We start from the raw sequence: 11,744 nt of genomic DNA on the forward strand, positions 1-11,744 counted from the left end.
CGTTTTGGATAGTGGAATAGTATATGAAGCCCGTAGGAGGTGTCCTTCCTGACATCACCGCTCCCTTGGGGACCGAGTGCTCGTTCTCTGTTCCTCCGAGGCCAGGTTTATCGGTGATGCCTCTTCTGACAGCAGCTTGCTTTCATTCGAGCTCATGGTTACAGCAGTGCACAGATTGCTGCTGCCTGGTTCAGGGACATTTCCTGATGGTCAGAACTGCATGTGTGCAGACCTGAATTCGGGGCTGCTGCTTCAAGGCCCGGAGCATCAGGCCTTCAGGAGAGCTGAGGTGCCATGGTGTCACACTTCCAGGTGGACGTGGCTTCTCAGCAGAGGGATGCCCACAGGACAGGACCTGGTAGGCTTTGCCAGAGTCATTTGTGTGAGATGTTTTCCATGCCACTGTCAGCCTTTCCTACCCAGTTAACTCAAGTGTGAAACTTCTACATGAGATTTCTTAGAGAGCGCGTGTGAAATGCTGCAGTTCCTCCTAAGGCGGATTTTCCATGCTCCATGAGGCCCAGTCCAGATGCTCCTGTCACTCAACACAGCAAACCTCTGATGCTGCAAATTGAGATTTCTTGACTTCTGGTTTGCCTTGCATGGCTAGGTTTGTCCCCTCTCCATTCAGGCAAAGTTTAAGTGCTTTACCAAAATCCTGTTAGGACCACTCCTCTGTATTTAATCTCTCTCATTGCTGGTGACCAAGCTGTATCTGCAGCAGCGCCTTGAGCTGTGCCTGGCCTTACCCCTGCCTTCCACTTTGCCTGGGATTTCATGGTTAACATCCATGAACCAAAGATCAGACACCCACCTTCCTGGGAGAATTGAGGTGAGAGGGAGCGCATTAGGCCAGAGAGAGTTTTTAGAGTGTGTCGGGGTTGCACCAGGAAGTAGAGGAGAGTTGGGAGCCAGTCTGAGTGGAGTGCTGCAGGCTGGACTGTGCTCTTCCTGTGGAGTCGGGACAGGTGTGGGAGGCTCACTCTGATCTGTGTTTCCTGCACTCGGGGGTCTGGCTGAGGGCTTGCTCCCTGGGCCTGGCACAGCCTAGCAGTTGCCACACTTAGACAAGCCCCTGTGTTCTCGGTGCCCACAGAGGCACTTTACGTGTTTTATCACCTCTCACAGCAGTCCTGAGAGGTGAGCATGGTTACTCTTGTCTTCACTTTATGGCTGAGTCCCAAAGTAATTAACTTGGTCCAGGTCACAGGCCCAGAGGGCGTGCTCCCAGCACCAGCACCAGCCCCAGCAGTTTGCTGAGGGACTGGTGCTGCCCCCTGGCACGTGCTGAAGCTTCCTGGGACCAGACTCCGTGTTCCCAATGTCGTGTTGCACCTCTGCCTAGTGGTGGTGGGTCTGGAGCCAGCCAGAGGCCCTCACAGATGAACTCCTTCCCTTCTCAGAGATCTTGCTGCCCGAAACTGCCTAGTAGGGGAAAACCACTTGGTGAAGGTGGCCGACTTTGGCCTGAGCCGGCTAATGACAGGGGACACCTACACAGCCCATGCTGGAGCCAAGTTCCCCATCAAATGGACTGCACCCGAGAGCCTGGCCTACAACAAGTTCTCCATCAAGTCTGACGTCTGGGGTGAGGCCCTGCCAGGGCGAGCCTTCAGTGCCTCCCCTGCACCCCGGCTTCTTGCCTTCCCTCTTTTTCTCTTCATTACTTCATTCCCTGTCTTATTTTTTTTTTCTTTCTTTCTCCTTTTAAAATTCCTTTCTCCCTTTTTCTTTCCAAACCCTGGTAGCCCAGAATAGCTTACTGACTGCTGATGTCCGTGCCGTCTCATGCGGTCATTCTCAGTTCACTGCTTGGGTTTGCTGGGGCAGCCAGCTGGCCCTACAGGTACCCAGAACCTTCCTCTGGGCAGGGAATTTTGCTTAGTGTGGTTTGGGCATTTAAAAGGACACTTGTTTCTCGAGTCTCATGTGGCGATCACCTATGTTTATTTTTTAAAGAACTCTTTGTTCAGACAACTGTAAGCACACACTGAAGAAGACAGCCAGAATGAGCACCTGTACCGGTCAGCCAGCCGTAATGGTCACTGGCTCATGGAGGTCTTGTGTGATCCACCCTGCCCACTCCCTGCCCCACGTTGTCATGAAGCAAATCCCAGACTTCCTATGTTCTGCACCAGATATTTCAGTATCATCTCTTAGAGATGAGTTCTATTAGCATAACCACAGTGCTGCCCTCAAACTTGGTGGAATTTCTGAATATTATCAAATATCCGGCGTTCAAATTTCCAATCAAACTATAAAAATCATATTTTCTTTCACAGTTTGAACCGAGATTCAAATATGGTTCACAGTCCTCCACACCTCTGTGTGTCTGAGACTGTGAGATAGTCCAGGTCCCCTCCCTGGCCTAGACCTGAATCATGCTCCTCCAAGGAGTCCTTGGTCCATTGGTGGAAAATGGGATTTCAAGTCTTTTAAAAAAATTTTGTGAAATTTTTAGAGTTGGAAGCCCAGGGCTTAGAGATAATCCCATATACCCAGAAACCAGAGGTGGCCTGCTGCGGACACAGAGCTGTGAAAGAGGGTGGTGCCCTCTGCCCCGTGGCCCTGCAAAGGCTGCTTCCCAGAGGGGCTGACCTGGTCACCCTCTCTCCTCAGCCTGGCTTGGTCTGTGGTGGGAGTAGACAGTCCCATCGTGCCCCGTGGGCCTGGGTTGCAGGTCAGTCCCTGGGCTGCTTTTGAGGGGTGACTTCTGATGTCTGCCGTACAGGATGCCAGACTTCACGCCTCTCCATGAGCCTGTCTCTGTTTCTTTTAGCATTTGGAGTACTGCTTTGGGAAATCGCTACCTATGGCATGTCTCCTTACCCGGGGATCGACCTGTCCCAGGTGTATGAGCTGCTGGAGAAAGACTACCGCATGGAGAGGCCGGAAGGCTGCCCCGAGAAGGTCTACGAACTCATGCGAGCATGTGAGCTTCCCCCGCATGTTCTAGAAAGACTGGGGGGTGAGAAACTCCAGGGCTGGGAGAGTGCACATGCAGCAGACAGTGGGGTTCCCGTGGCTCTCTGCTCCCGTGCTTCAGAAGCCCCTACGGCAGCAGCTTGACGTACATTTTGAGACTTTCTTTAGTGCTCTGTACACCTGCATTGACATACCTCTGAGTTGTTTTGTTCTCATTTTTCAATGGGATAGACGGATACCAAACCCAGGCTTGTCACTGATAAGTGCAGATTCCTGGGCCTGCCTGAGCCCTGCGCTCCATTGGCCGAACCTGCAGGCAGTGCCACCCAGGCAGTTTCACACTGCTCACCCGTGTCAACGCACATGTATTTGGACGGTACACTTGTGTGCTTCCTGTGTCTGTGAGGAGTGTGCTCCTTCGTTCCTCAGCTTGTGCTCCGCTGGGCGTAACAGAACACCTCTCCTTGTCCGGACATCAGGTCTCTCCTGACCCCTGCCTTGTGTCTTCGTGGAGCTGCCTAGCTTTCCATTCAGTGACTTCATCTGTCCCCCCAGCCCTCTGGGGACGGGTTTTGGTGGTTTGTGTACTTGTGTGGTTCTCGCCACCATAAGCAAGGCAGGAATGAGCACCCTTGTGTGGTCTCTGTGCGCTCACCTGGTGTCTGAAAGCTGCATTGTTCAAAGAACTGTGTGCGTTTTAAATTTTGATAAAGTATTCCAGGTTGTCATCCCAAAAAGGCAGTGCCAACCTGCACTGCCCTCGGGAGCACCTGAGAGCAGCCACGTGCTCCCACCCTGGTGTTTTTGCTCTTCATCCTCGTTTGGTCTTGTTTTAATAGTGTTTCTCCACTGAGGAAGTTTCAGACTTGGGTAACCGTGAAGTAAGGCTGAGATAGGAGCAGGCCGTTTGGCTTATTAACTCTCAACACCTATGACAGTGGGGCCGGGAAAATACATTTATAAATGTGGTTTTTTAGTGTTAGTGTCTCTCTAGGGTTTTGCAGTTCATGTTCCTGACAATTGGTAATGTCTTTTCAAATTCTTAATGTCTATAATGGGATACAGTGGCATTTGTCACTTTAACTTGTGACAGAACCATATGATAACAGGCTTGGAGTCCCTTTTCCAGACCGCCCCTTAGGAGTTGCTGGCCCACACTTGTTAGCAGGGCTGTGGATGGTCTGACCTGGCCTTTTCTCTGTAGGTTGGCAGTGGAACCCCTCTGACCGGCCCTCATTTGCTGAAATCCATCAAGCCTTTGAAACAATGTTCCAGGAATCCAGTATTTCGGACGGTAAAGGCCCAGGGTGCCTGTAGTGGGGTGACCGTGGGGCTGGGCCTGCCAGACACGGCTTCAGCCTTCAGCCTCTAGTTTCCTCTGGCAAAAGTGCCCAGGTCAGCAAGTGTTCTGAGCCCAGAAAGCAGGCCACAGGTGTTGGCACTGGGCTCTTTGGTGGCCCTGCAGAGTTCTGGAAAATGCTCAGAAAGTGCTGTTCCTTCAGCATCTGTATCCCTTCTCTGTACAGCATTGATGCCCACTGTGTCTTAAAAGGCAAAGGGGAGCCCGTTCTGAGCTGACTGTCGCTGATGGCTCTGGGTCTTGTTTGTGTGATTCTCAGAAGTGGAAAAGGAACTGGGGAAGCAAGGCGTTCGGGGAGCCACGAGCACCTTCCTGCAGGCCCCAGAGCTGCCCACCAAGACCAGGACCTCCAGGAGGGCTGCCGAGCACAAAGATGCCACCGACGTGCCCGAGACGCCCCATTCCAAGGGCCAGGGGGAGAGCGGTACGTTCCCAGCCACCCACCCTGTCAGGAGGCTGTGCATGGGCCCACACTGAGGAGTAGGCGTCCCTCATTGAGTCCCACTCTGGACAGAGGAAGGCTCTCCTCCCGCACAGCACCACCGTACCCTGGGAATCACTCAGGGGCCGTCAGCTTCAGTCAGAAGGCAGAGGTGTTACGAGGCCTCGGCATCTCTCATTCACCACATTTGGAGGCATCTTTCAGGGCCAATGCAGCAGTGGTAAATATTGGACCAAACAGAGCAGCTGGTTGTAAAGGCAGCAATAGGAGCCGTCCACTCGAGCTGAGTGGAGCCAGCAGATGCCTGTGGAACAGCCTCTCCCTTGTGGCTTCCAAAAGAGTGTCTTTGTCGCACACTTACCCAGGAGAACCCCGGAGATGGGATCAGTTTAGGGCGGGCCTCAAGAGATTACCAAGGATGATATTAGCAAACATTGGCCCAGTGCTCCTGTGCACATGCCAGGCTCCGCTCTAAGGTAGCAGGTGCCTCCAGAGTCAGAAGACTGGTTCTGCTGGGGATCACTGGGTCCAGGTGTCTGAGTAGGGCCAGGCATCTGGGTTCACAGAGGCTCCTGGCAAATGCTGGTGGTGGGCCTGATGCTACCAGCCTGGGCGAGTGGGAAGGGGCAGGATAAAGCCAGTTCTGGTGGAGGTCTGCAAGGGCTTTTTACTCACCACAGAACCCACAGACCCAGTAGGAAGGGCTGGAAGGGTCAGCCTCCACAGGAGTGGCCATGTGCAGTTGCACTCCCCGCCCACCTGCAGGCTGCGGCCCGCAGACTGCCTGGAGTCCTCAGCCTTCATCCTGTGGTAGTCCCATGACTGCGGACGGGGGAGTGGCAGAGGGGAGAGGCCACGTGGTAGCGCTATTAAAAGCCCAGTGGTCCACAGTCGTGTTCATTCACGCCCATCGGTGATCTTCTGAGGGGTGTTTTGCTGTGTATCTCATGATGAGCCAGGAATGTCAGGTGGCTCTCCTGCCCTGAGACAGATGTGTAGAATTTCACTCTTTAGTTTTTTAAATATTTTTTTAAGTTGTAGATGGACACAGTATCTTTATTTATTTTTATGTGGTGCTGAAGATCGAACCCAGTGCCACACACGTGCAAAGCAAGCGCTCTGCCACTGAGCCCCAGCTCCGGCCCCTAGAATTTCCCTCTTCACCCGCTTCTGCTGGTTTAAGTTTGAGGACGTCTCGGCCGTCTTGGATTCAGGTGCCTGTGTGCCACCTGGACTTGTGACAGGCACGCCCTTGCACCTCTGTTCTGAGCCCCAGGGTGCTGACAGCTAGCCTCTCCCCGCGAGGCCACCTCTGAGGGGGATTCCATCATTCAAGGTCAGGACCAAGCAGGTTTCGTATGGGGCTCCAGGAGTAGCTTAGTGGGAGAGCACTCGCCTAGTGTGGGCTAGGACCTGGCGTGACCTCCAGCACCACCGAGAAGAGAAAGAGCCCTCCTGTGAGCAGTGTTCATGTGTGAAGGATGCCCGGGGGAAGTCCTGAGAGGCCACCTTGTTTCTCACACACCACGGCCTGCTGCTGTGTCCCCCTGTGGTATGCAGCCTCTCCTCTAGATGGTACCTCGTGGGAACCTCCACTGGCTGGCTTGCCTGAGAGCCACCATCTGACCCCTTGCTTGGCCTTGTCATTGCTCTTACTGACCAGAGAGTGACATTGGAGGGACTCTGAGCTTTAGAGTAAACCCGTGTTAAGACGAGGAGGCCAGGGCCATCCTGCACTTTGGGTCCTCTGTCTTCAAGGAGACTAACAACCATGGTGGCATGGTTGAGAAATTAGGTCCGGGAGCTCTGCCTTCATCGTCTCATTTACGTCCTCACGGGCTGTGGGTTTTCTCGTCCTGCATTTTACAAGTGGGAGAGTTCTGGGGTGAGTAGAGAAAGGCCCAGCGGCCTGGCTCGGGCAGTGATGCAGAGCCTGCCATCAGCCCGGGCCAGCCCGCACCCCACGAGGCTCCGCTGGGAGCTCCTGGCCTGGAGCTGCTCACCTCTCCCCTGTGTTTCAGACCCCCTGGACCCAGAGCCTACTGTGTCTCCCCTGCTCCCTCGAAAAGAGCGCGGTGCCCCCGACGGCAGCCTGAACGAAGATGAGCGCCTTCTCCCCAAAGACAAGAAGACCAACCTGTTCAGCGCCCTGATCAAGAAGAAGAAGAAAATGGCCCCAACTCCTCCCAAGCGCAGCAGCTCCTTCCGGGAGATGGATGGTCAGCCAGAGCGCAGAGCGGTCAGTGAGGAAGACGGCCGGGAAACCAGCAACGGGGTGCCAGCTCCCACCCCCTCAGACCCAGCTGAGCCCACCAAGTCCCCGAAGCCCAGCAATGGAGCTGGTGTCCCCAATGGAGCCTTCCGGGAGCCTGGGGGCTCGGGCTTCCGTTCTCCCCACCTGTGGAAAAAGTCCAGCACGCTGACCAGCAGCCGACTGGCAGCCAGTGAAGAGGAGGCCGGCAGCAGCTCCAGCAAGCGCTTCCTGCGGTCCTGCTCGGCCTCCTGCGTGCCCCACGGGGCCAGGGACACCGAGTGGCGGTCCGTTACTCTGCCGCGGGACCTGCAGTCCACCGGCAGGCAGTTTGACTCCTCCACATTTGCGGGGCACAAGAGTGAGAAGCCAGCTCTGCCTCGAAAGCGGGCCAGCGAGAACAGGCCTGACCAGGTGGCCAGAGGCACGGTGACCCCCCCGCCGCGGCTGGCAAAGAAGAGCGAGGAGGCCGCTGACGAGGTCTTCAGAGACAGCGCCGGGGCCAGCCCTGGCTCCAGCCCTCCCAGTCTGACCCCAAAGCTCCTCCGTCGGCAGGTCATGATGGCTGCTTCCTCTGGCCTCCCCCACAAGGACGAGGCTGGGAAGGGCAGTGCCTTAGGGGCCCCTGCTGCAGCTGAGCCACCGCCCCCCCTCAGCAGGGCAGGGGCAGGTGCTTCTGGGGTCCCCAGCAAGGCCCCGGCCGAGGAGTCCAGAGTGAGAAGGCACAAGCACCCCCCCGAGTCACCAGGGAGAGACAAGGGGAGGCTGTCCAAGCTCAAGCCTGCCCCCCCGCCCCCACCAGCCTCCACAGGGAAAATGGGGAAGCCCTCACAGAGCCCAGGCCAGGAAGCAGCAGGGGACACGGGCGTCAGCGCAAAAGCAAAGGCCACCAGTCTGGTTGTAGATGCTGTGAACAGTGACACCACCAAACCCAGCCAGCCAGGAGAAGGCCTCAAAAAGCCTGTGCTCCCATCCACGCCCAAGCCACCATCAGCCACCAAGCCTCCCGGGACCCCCACCAGCCCAGCCCCTGGCCCCTCCGTGATGCCAGCAGCATCCTCAGCCCAAGCAGGTGACCAGCCTTCGTCCACGGCCTTTGTCCCCCTCATATCAACCCGCGTATCACTTAGGAAAACCCGCCAGCCCCCAGAGAGGATCGCCAGTGGCACCATCACGAAGGGCGTGGTCCTGGACAGCACCGAGGCCCTGTGCCTGGCCATCTCCAGGAACTCTGAGCAGATGGCCAGCCACAGCGCAGTGCTGGAGGCCGGCAAGAACCTCTACACGTTCTGCGTGAGCTACGTGGATTCCATCCAGCAGATGAGGAACAAGTTCGCCTTCCGAGAGGCCATCAACAAACTGGAGAGCAGCCTCCGGGAGCTTCAGATCTGCCCGGCCACGGCAGGGGGTGGCCCCGCAGCCACGCAGGACTTCAGCAAGCTCCTCAGCTCTGTGAAGGAGATCAGTGACATTGTGCAGAGGTAGCAGGAGCCAGGGGTCACCAGCCGGAACTGCTTGCAGCCTGCTAGGGCTTGCCCTGCCTGACAAAGGACCAGTGAGCCGCACTTGGCCCAGGGCTCTGCGCCAGGGGGGCATCAGGGTCCCACAGAGTCCTGCCTGACTACCTATGTTGTGCACCAACTGTCCTCCTGCACGTTGCCTCCCCAGCCCGGCCCCATGAGCCACCTCTCCTACTATCTGTGGAGTCCTCTCTCTGTGGACTGTAGGTGGCACTCCAGGGCCCACCAGGCTTGTCACCCCCTGGTGCTTGGACTCAGCTCTCAGGCCAGCTGGGAACATCTGTGAGGATCACCCTGGCCTTGCTTCTCCCTGGACCTCCTGCTCCAGCTGTGCCTCCAGATGCCGTCACCTGCAGCCCCTGGAGGGAGCCCGCCTGCTGTCCTGACCTTCCACGCTGAAGGCCCCTTGCCTGGAGAACTCCGTCCCCAAGAGGTATGCACGCTGCACCACCCTCCAGTCGCTGGTGAGCTCTCCAGTTCTCGCAGAAGGGATGGCTGTGGAGTCAAGGGAACATGGGGTGCCAAACCCAGCTAGCCTTGGAGGCCCAACAGCAGGGAGCCAAAGAGTGTCAGGCTGGGGGTCTTTACTCTGTGTCCTCGCTGGGTCCCAGCCTCTAGCTCTGGCTCCCTGTGACATGCACTGCGAATCCTGGATAGAAAGCTTGAGTGCTGAGCGGGTGCCCAGGGGGGTAGAAGTGGAGGTGCTAGCCCAGGGCTGGGCCTGGGCAGGTCTGCAGTGGCCAGGGGACCCTTGCACACATCCAGGTGCCCCAAAAGGCCTGGGTTTCTGACCAGTCTCCCTTCCCTCCCTGCTCCTCTTGAGACACAGGAGATTGTCATGGGGCCTCCCCTTGGTGAAAGGTAGTCTTCTGGAACTCCTGGAGCATTTCAAAACTCTGCCCTCCACACAGCCACCTGACCCAGAAAGGAGCTGCCCCCAGGCCCCAGGCTCAGAAGGAATGCCACAGCTCCCCCAGGCCCTCCCCAGCTCAGGCACCTTCAACTGCACATCTTTTATTTAATCACCACGAGCAACACTTAGCCCAGTGTTCCCATGGGGCCACCAGGGACTGTTGAGAAAACCACAGGCAGGAAACCCCAGGGTCTTCTCAGAGCAGGCCAGGCTGGCCGGGACCAGAGCCCAGTGCAGAGCCTGGTGACCCGGGGGCCGGGCCGGGGCCTGCCTGGCCCCAGCTGAGGGGTGCGAGGTGTAGCTTCACGAGGCCCCACTTGCACACCGACCACCTAAACTCACATTTTACTTTTCTGGAAAAGATGGTTTCCTCTGGGTCGTTTTCATGGGGTCCTCACAGTGCCCCCGACGGCTGTGGCTCAGCCCGGGAGGCACCACCACACCGCCAGCGGCCTTGAGACCAAGCCACACACCTCCCGCTCCCCGACTGCCCGTTCCACGAGGTACTGGTCTCTCCATGATGTGCCACTATATTTTGCATTTACACTTTGGTATCACACTCTCTTGTAGACATGCTCTTTTATAAACGACGTGTAAATGGTTTCCACTGTACTCCCTTCTGGATGCCCAGGTGACCCTTTTCTCTCCCTTGGTCCAGTGCATTTTGTTTCTGTATATGACTGTGTTTTTTTTTTTTTTTTTTTTTATCTAAATCTCTCCTCTGTAGTATTTTTGAAATAAATAAGTGTTTATAAAATTGCTGGCACATTGCTCTGTTCTGTGACTCCTGTCATTCCAAGCCATTGTGTGCATGTGGGGAGGGTGACGTGGGCTTGGGGCTCCTGAGCTGAGGTCCAGCATTGTTTCATGGAACAGAGGGGTGGCGGGTTCCCACGGTGACAGCGTCACCCACCCGCCCAGCGTCACCCACCCGCCCAGTGTCACCCTTGTCCTGGGGCCGATATTGCAGGACTCACTCGCTGTGCTGTGCTGTGCGCTCTGGCCCCTCCGAGTCCTTGGCCCGCACTTGTTGGCTTCCACACCCCGTCCAGGCCCCATCTGACCGGCTGTGTCAGGCTGCCACGGTCATTGAAGTGGGGGAGGAGGCCGCGTCCTGAGGCCCTCGCAGGCTGGGTGAATCCGTCGGGTCCCTTTTTCCTTTTCCTTCAAACCTACTTTCTGTTCCCACCCACAGCCCCATGTGCTCCACCCACATCATCTATGCCGGGCACGGTCTTTCTTGGTGTGGACAAGAAGGAGTACAAGTGTCCTGCCTTTGGGGACCTCCACAGGACCTCTGGGTGGGGCTGCTAACCCTCCCTCCACCAGCCTCCACCCAAGCTGGGTGACACTGGTAAGAGGAGGTGGATAGTAGCACTTCTGCTCATGGTGCCTTTGAAGCCCCAGGCTTGTCACTGGGCCCAGGCCCTGCTCCCTCCACAGACACAGAAGGTGTGGGCCGCTGCTGCTCACGGGTGGAGTTGGGCACCCGGCCTCCCGGGGCCTTCCTGCTGCTGGCAGGGTCTTCCTCAGGACTGGTCTGAAAAAAAGACATGGACCTGTCTGGTGACAGCCACAACTGGAGGCTGCTCCTTGTGTGCAAAGTGGACTGTTGTGTGGTCGTCACAGCATCCTCAGGTGTGTTGGCATCTGTGTGAGTCAGCTGACACAAATGAGACCCGACACCTCAGCCCATGTGCCTGTGTGGCATGATATACTTCTTGTCTCCCAAATGAGGACCTGCCACGTATCCCCTGACCTCACCACACTGAGTTTGGTCTGCCAGTCTAAGATCGTGGTTCCTTAAGCATGTTGAGGTGCTAGAACCCCTTCAGAATCTAATAGAAATTATATTCTGTCTCCATAAAAATGTGCATTTGCACGGGGGCGGCGTGTCTGGGTGACTTTGAGTCCTCCTCTCAGGCCCTGAACCAGGAAGCATCCAGGGGCCCAGTGCACCAAGGGGCTGGCAGCCACTGTTGATGCGGTCACTGTCACAGAACAGGAACCTAGACACTGAAAATGGTGCAGTTGCTCCTCAGGGAGGAGAGGGTAAGCTACAGGGTGCTCACAGAGTAACAGTGGCACAGCGAGAGTGGCCCATGTCACGACCTGCCGGCGCCCACACAGGACCTGGGAGGAGCCAGCTGGGGGCGAGCTGTAGCTCCACTGTGGTACTGCTCGGGCACGGTGTGGGGACAGCTCTGGGTCAGCCTGGATGTCACCGGCTAGTGGGTGTGTCACCACAAAACATGGTCAGCTTGAATTGGTACACGTTGTGATGCACGCTGGACCTCAGTGAAGGCTGTTCCTGGAGACGCTGTCCCATGTGG

The 11,744-nt window shown here is 56.7% G+C and overlaps 1 protein-coding gene across 3 annotated transcripts in view; it reads left to right on the plus strand.

The window, feature by feature from the left end:
* Positions 1-10,137, plus strand: part of Abl1 (ABL proto-oncogene 1, non-receptor tyrosine kinase) — a 122,296-nt gene extending 112,159 nt beyond the window's left edge. For 2 of the 3 annotated variants that reach the window (XM_046452026.2, XM_046452028.2), the window contains exons 7-11: positions 1,404-1,588; positions 2,780-2,932; positions 4,130-4,219; positions 4,545-4,709; positions 6,749-10,136. In XM_046452026.2, coding sequence (XP_046307982.1) covers positions 1,404-1,588; positions 2,780-2,932; positions 4,130-4,219; positions 4,545-4,709; positions 6,749-8,463 — 2,308 coding nt within the window. In that variant the 3' untranslated portion in view covers positions 8,464-10,136. Of the gene's footprint in view, positions 1-1,403; positions 1,589-2,779; positions 2,933-4,129; positions 4,220-4,544; positions 4,710-6,748 lie in introns of all 3 variants that reach the window. The other variant, XM_058581847.1, reaches the window with a different exon arrangement.
* Positions 10,138-11,744: the final 1,607 nt, after the last annotated feature.

The sequence above is a fragment of the Marmota monax genome, unplaced genomic scaffold, assembly GCF_021218885.2.
Source record: "Marmota monax isolate L192 unplaced genomic scaffold, Marmota_monax_Labrador192_F-V1.1 WCK01_AAM20220418_F8-fsc00020, whole genome shotgun sequence".
NCBI classification, from domain to species: Eukaryota; Metazoa; Chordata; class Mammalia; order Rodentia; family Sciuridae; genus Marmota; species Marmota monax.